This window comes from Gymnoscopelus braueri, assembly GCF_963280865.1.
Source record: "Gymnoscopelus braueri genome assembly, chromosome: 3".
NCBI lineage: Eukaryota > Metazoa > Chordata > Actinopteri > Myctophiformes > Myctophidae > Gymnoscopelus > Gymnoscopelus braueri.
The window spans coordinates 50,761,535-50,768,452 of NC_137612.1; the positions used below are offsets into that span (position 1 = coordinate 50,761,535).

At 41.0% G+C, this 6,918-nt stretch overlaps 1 protein-coding gene across 1 annotated transcript in view; it reads left to right on the plus strand.

Annotated features, from left to right (window-relative positions):
- Positions 1-4,172, plus strand: part of LOC308082025 (low choriolytic enzyme-like) — a gene marked incomplete at both ends in the record, with an annotated part of 5,533 nt that extends 1,361 nt beyond the window's left edge. The window contains 8 exons of the mRNA XM_080423633.1: positions 71-271; positions 760-784; positions 894-950; positions 1,398-1,544; positions 2,068-2,185; positions 2,790-2,968; positions 3,499-3,580; positions 3,926-4,172. Coding sequence (XP_080279759.1) covers positions 71-271; positions 760-784; positions 894-950; positions 1,398-1,544; positions 2,068-2,185; positions 2,790-2,968; positions 3,499-3,580; positions 3,926-4,172 — 1,056 coding nt within the window. The remainder of the gene's footprint in view (positions 1-70; positions 272-759; positions 785-893; positions 951-1,397; positions 1,545-2,067; positions 2,186-2,789; positions 2,969-3,498; positions 3,581-3,925) is intronic.
- Between the last annotated feature and the right edge of the window lie 2,746 nt (positions 4,173-6,918).

Genomic DNA, 6,918 nt, shown 5'->3' on the forward strand with positions numbered 1-6,918 from the left:
GGAGTACTTCTTCCACCACTGTGTGTATCTAAGATAGACCCACTCCCTAGCTCTAATCCCCCCATTTCAGCCACACCTTAGTGAGCAGTATAAAAGGCCCTGGCCTCAGCAGACCCTCAGCATCAGTCCTCCAGCCTGCCTCATCCACAGCATTCAGCAGCAGCTTGCATCTGGAAAACTTTCTGACAGCCAAGAGACCATGGAGCTCAAAGCGATCGTGTCCCTTCTTCTTGTGCTGTTCCTGGGACACTCTCACACTCACCCTGGCCTGGTAAGAACCTGCCTGATGGCTCAAAACGTACATTACATTGTCAACTATACATATCTGTTATGTTATAGTTATGTATTGTTGTTGTGATGTCTTTTGTCATGTTGTTTGTTTTTTGTTGAGGACCACAATGGAAATAAGCCCTCTGGCTTTCTTTCTGTTTTCATCCTTGATAATGCATTCACTGTACTGTATGACGGAAAGTGCTCTTGTGCTCTTTCTTTATGTCAACAAATAAAATCAATCAATCAATCAACTAGGGCTTCAGCTATTGACTACTTACTGATTCATATTTATTGCTAATACTTATTTAAAAAAATGTTAGAAAAAAACTAATTGACAAAAAAAAGTAGATTTTTGTGTGTGTCACACCAAAAATATTTTAAAAAGCCAATCTACTCATCTGCTATTTTCTGTTAACTGTTGCACTCTTGCCGTCAACTGCATTATGGATAATACATGCAACATTGTCTTTTTTCTTTGTGTCACAGGACAAGACAGAGATCGGTCCTCATGGTGAGTGCAGGGCTCCCCATTTGCTTCCCATTTTGACGGATGAGATTTTTTACACAATGATAACGGTAAACTTGACATGAGACGCTTTGTATTTGCTTCTATTGTACAGAACACCTGGGAGAAGAGGACATGGACATCACCACAGCCATCATGACCATGAACAACGGTAAGTACTCCATCACTGACAGGAAACATGGCACTTCTACAGGAATTATGGCATTGATTCTCAACCTTTTTTAATTCAAAGGACCCCCATTTGATAGGATTGTTTTAGCGAAGCGTTGTGAGCTTGTAGATCATCTTTTACTTTGGTACTTTATATTTTGAAGTAAAAGTACTGAAAACTGGAAATACTCCACTAAAGTAAAAATACCTCAAAAGTGCAGTACTTGAGTAAATATACTCCACTGATTTTGATGCCAATACATTTGCACTTTTACTTGTAAAAGAATATTTTGTATTGCGTTGCTACTTTTACTTAAGTGAAACATCTGAGCATTTCTTCCACCACTGTGGACACAAACACCCATACACACAAAGAAACATTGAACCTTGATGACTGGCTGATATTCTGATGAAGCTACTGTATCTATGCTCTTTTCTCTGACTCTAGGTTCCAGGGACTTTCTGCTGGAGGGAGATGTGTATATTCCCAGAACAAGGAATGCCATGAAATGCTTCACCAAAACCTTCAACTGTCAGTGGCCAAAGTCAGACAACGGGAAAGTGGAGGTCCCGTTCACCTTCAGCTCCAAATACAGTAAGGTTTCCTTGCCTATAGAGTCAAGGTTTAACACAATAAGTCTGTAAATACAGTACGGTGCTACCATTCTAGCATGCTACAATTCCAGGGCTGTAACTATCAATTATTTTCTTCAATACTTTTTGATTAATTATATATTTTTAAAAACTTTTCACCTATAATGGCATACTCAAATGTCCTCCAAGCTCACAATGAGGTTGGAGGTCAAAAGGGGGTGGAGCCTGGACTTAGCAGAACATTTGAGGATCCAATGGAGTTAGAAGGTTTTGTCAGAAGCGCTTTCTAAAGCTTTTCATTGGTTCAATATTTTTTTTACCAACACACAGACGTAAAGGGTGTTCAATGGCCCTGATTTATGGGGGAAAAAATGCAAAAGCGTCAAAATGGAGTTAGCTGGTTTCTGCCGGACAGCAACGATATATTCAATTAAATCTGCTAGTTCAATTAGCTGTTGCACACCTATACCATTCCACATGTTTTGCTGACTATCTTGCCGTTTGGCTCTCCTCTATGCCTACAGACGAGAAGGAGAAGGAACTGATGCTGAACGCAATGGAGGACTTCCACCAGAAGACCTGCATTCGTTTCATTCCTCGCGTCGAGCAGAAGACGTACCTCAGCATCGAACCCAAATATGGGTGAGCTGACGATGCACTGTCCACGACTGCACACTTAAGCCCAGTACATGCTCCTTCTGATCACTGTTCATTTTGACAGATGATTGATTTACGGTAGTTTTAGTCAAATTTTTGTCATCTGGAATGTTTTAGTTTTTGTCGACTAAATTATCATAAGATTTTAGCCAACTAAATCTACAGTTGATTTTGTCGACAAAAACGTATTTTGGCGGGCATTAATGGCGTCGTAATGCTTGATTTTACACTTGGTTACATGCTGAAAATAGCCAATCCACAATCAACTGCAATCAACCATAAAATGACTTGTCTTAGTTCTACTGATCTCTTCTCCACTAGTCCCTCCTTAACATTTTAGTCTAGTTTTTATTTGTTGACTATATTGTCAATATAGCTTAGTATTTATTGCGTTTTTATTTAGTTTTCGTCATAGTTTTAGTCGACAAAATTCTGATGGCGGTCTCAGAACTTTTTCTCAGAACCTGTGCACCCCCAGATGTCTTGACTACAATAGATTACAATACTGATTGAACCAAAACATGGATTAATCTCTCTCTCTATCTCTGTGTCTCTGTGTCTCTCTGTCTCTCTCTCTCTCTCTCTCTAGGTGCTACTCATCTGTAGGGCGTACAGGGTACAAGCAGGTGGTGTCCCTAGCGAGGTTCGGCTGCGTTCAGCACGGTGTCGTGCAGCACGAGCTGCTCCACGCGCTGGGCTTCCACCACGAGCAGAGCCGCAGCGACCGCGACGAACACGTCCAGATCAACTTTGAAAACGTCATGAAATGTAAGAATCTTGTGATGATTGCACAGTATGTTAAGGTTATGACTATTTTCGAAGGTTAAAAATATGATAGACTGAGTTGATTCATTGATTTTGGAGTGGTAACTCAAGGAGCGGCCTGAGGTTCAGGTTCAGGTATAAAAAAACAACTACAGCAGTTTAAAAAACATGGCAGGCTAGTACAGTAAGCAACACAGCTGCAGTGAATCAAATTAGTAATGGGTGTGTTAGGTTAAGGTGTGCCCAGAGCCATGGGTGTGCCAATATGCAAATAGATACAGTATCTAACACACCCATAATTAATTTGATTAGCTGCAGCTGTGTTGCTTACATCACAGTGTACAACAAGGTCAGTCCTATGTAGCTTGCTGTAGTTTTTCATCTGAACTGGAAAAAACAAACTACAAAATCAGCCGAGGGTTTCATTGCCCTTTACAATGCTTTTTTTTGTGTCAAGTCTAGAACTAATGGTGTATAAAATGTTATTAAAGTGAATGCCGGTCCACCTGACACAGTGTCCTTTGCCTCATCAGATATGAAGGTCAACTTCAAGAAGCAGGAGACCAATAATCTGGACACTCCGTACGACTATAACTCTATAATGCACTACACAAGGTAAGGCAAAGGAAAACATGACCGCATGAACCTAGCGTCCGTGTTCTGGTCATAATAGGCAAACATTCGGCCGATCTACATGCTTCGCATTGTGACGCATTGTGAGCAATATTTGTCTCTGAAATGTAGTGGAGTGAAAGTATCCAAAAATACAAATACTCAATTAAAGTACAGATACTCAGAAAATAAGTACAGTACTCTCAAGTAAATTAACTTTGTTACTGTCCACCACTGCTCTAGTCACCACACTACTGGTCGACCTCCCTGCATTTAGGCCACCCACCCCCAGTGTTTTTCCCCCTTTTCTTAATACTTCATTAATCCTCTTGTTTTCCCTCACTGTAGAAACGCCTTCTCCAAGAGCCTAAGACTGGAAACCATTACTCCCATTCCTGACGCGTCTGTCCAGATCGGACAGAGGAAGGGCATGTCTGACATAGACATTATCAGGATCAACAAACTCTACAAATGCCCAGCGATTGAGATCACAAAAGAGACAGCATGTCAGGCCAAGGCAAAGCTAGTCAAAAAAGAAAGCAAGGCCAAGCCCAAGGCCAGAAAATATTTCAAGAACAAATCTACTCTTTTCTAGATTTGTAAGCTCAGCAAGTCGCTACTGTTCTGCAACACCGTTACACAGTTACAGTGTTGCCAAATGACAAAGTATAAAATAGGACATTCATTTATATTAGAACCTAAAAGATAAATATGGAGATACATACCCTAACCCTATGCATGTTTTTTTGCCCGACAGCAACAATATACATTTTAGGGCATTACAACACAGGACACTTAATAGACCCCTTTAGATTTCATGCATTCATCTGATTTATGTCTGCATTACATGACACTACACTACTGTAGTGAAGCTATACTCTTGGAGTACTTGCCAATGCATACATTTTAAAGCTATTAATGTCCTGGCCGATAAAATAGAGTGAGTTCATTTGCAGTTGAAAGTGCTCATCGTGACTGTAATTACATTTCGTTAAATACAAGCCAACAAGGTCCGCCAGGGTGACATAACTTCACACATTCTTCCTGTCATCTAAAGCTGTCATAGAAGGTGTCAATTTGTTTCTGTTATTGTGAAATTACATGTATAATTAAAAAAAGCAAGGAAACAAAATGACCCAAGTTGCAATTCTTTGACTCTTTGAAGATGAAAGCAGAGATTCCCCCCAAAAAGGGATTGAAATTCATTTGCTGAGGTGAAATAATGACAAAGGTGGTGAGATGTTTTCATAACTTCATAACGTTTTCCATTTTGGTGGTATCTGGTATGTAAAACTGGGGTGTGCACACCTTTGAGAATCACCACTTGCAATGAGTGGATCAATACCGGCTTACACAGTCAAATCCTCAGTGACAATTTAACTGAAGAGTGTACAAATGGAACCAAATGAACCCTACGGGTGCGATACAATGGGAGAGTGCGGACTAGCCGACAAACTCCGGATCTCCTGGATTGCTGCCCTCCACTCCCTCCTGTCTAGCACCAGGGTCTTGAGCACTTTGGGGGGTCCCGGCCTGAAAAAGTTGAGAACCACTGCAGCTGTAGGACACTCACTCACCTCTCTCACACTACAGACAATTAGTTGTTTTCACCAGTAGCCTATATCCTTCAGACTCCACAACAAAGCCTGAGACCCCATTATGTTCTGTTCTGTTCTCGGATTAATGACTCCTGCTTGAGTTTGTAAAGTTTCCATCCATTCTCCAGCCTTACGAAGCACGTTGTTAGGTTCATTCGCGGCCCAATTCGTGTATACCATCTCAGTGCCATCACTCCAGAGCCATACAGCCACAGCCACACTCACCTGATGTCAGTCAGAGCCATCACAGCACAGTGAGTGAGTGAGCGTGTGCATGTGCGTGTGTGTCAACCCGTATAATACATGCAGTGATATCACCCTCCCCGCCCGGCTTCCGTGAACACGGGCCAATTGTGTTCGTATAGACGCTCTCCGTTCAAATCAATTGGATATCGGGGGGCTTATAGAGGAAAAAAATATGTTATATCAAAACAATTCCCCTTCTGAAAATATTTTGTGGCAGGGCTTTTGTGCCATAGACACATTGCAATTTGTCACATTGCAATGTGTCATTTCTTACTTGTTTCTTGTTTGAAAGACTGACCCCCCCCCCCCCTATAAATGAGCCAACATTTATTGTCAACAGCATGAGGTCCCAAGGGTGTGTACTGTCACATCATAAATTTGTCAAAGAAAATAAAAGAATTGGCCGGTTTCTTTGTTTGTGCAGCTTAATGAGACCCAGAATGATGCCCAGAGCCACAGTATAGAGAGCAGGTTTTCATTGACCAGGTTTAAATGGATAGGTTAGATGAGGACAAGGTTTTGAGCTAAAATAACTGAGAAGTCTTTGAAATTGTTATTTTTCTATATTTGAAAGTCATTTTAAAGCTTGTAAACGTTGGGTGAAAAGCAGCAGACATCTCTTCGGAAGATAACAATATGAAATGTTATTTGGCAGTGCTCACACATTGGGTGATATTTTATTTTACTCTCCTAGGATTACAGTAGTAACTCATTGAATCCTACAGTACACTGTTCCATGATGGGGTAAACATGTATAATAATAATAAAGACACACTACGTCCCTGTCACTTTTAACACAGCAACACTGTCTTACATGAGCTTTTTCTCAGACACAGACACACACATACACACACAGATGGACAGGAGTGAAAACATAGTCTAAGACCCCAACTGTTCAGGGTGATGGAGAGAGTGAGAGGTGGCACACACGAGGCGAGAGGGACGAGCAACCTGCTCCATACAATTTTGAACCAGCTAACCCACCAGGGCCACGAATTCACACAATTGCACTTTTCCAACTCTGCCATGCAGGCAGGAACTGACAGTATTTTTCTTGCTTTTATTTGCTTGTAATCTTTGCACACATTTTTGTGATTTGCAAACAATTTGTATTTGTTTTGTAAGAATTCTCCATTTGGAGATAAAAGTTTGATAATTGGTTGTTTCTTCTACTTATGCTGTGCACAAATGGATTACACTAATTTCTATATATTATGGGGAAAGGCTTCAGAGAGTGTAATTGTCCATCCTTAATAGAAATCAATTGGATTTTACATTCAGATCCCCTTGAGGCAAAGAAAATCAATTTGGCACACTTTGGGTAGCCTGGTAAAGCCCCTCCCTCCGGAATGAGATTTCCGGAGGGAGGGGCTTGCCTTTACTAGGCTACACTTTGGGTACACCAATGGCTAAAATTGAGAGTCTGTCTCAACAGTCACAACTCTGACAAAAATATCTGTAAAATTGTTGTGCTCCTATGACACCAAATTTGGAGGA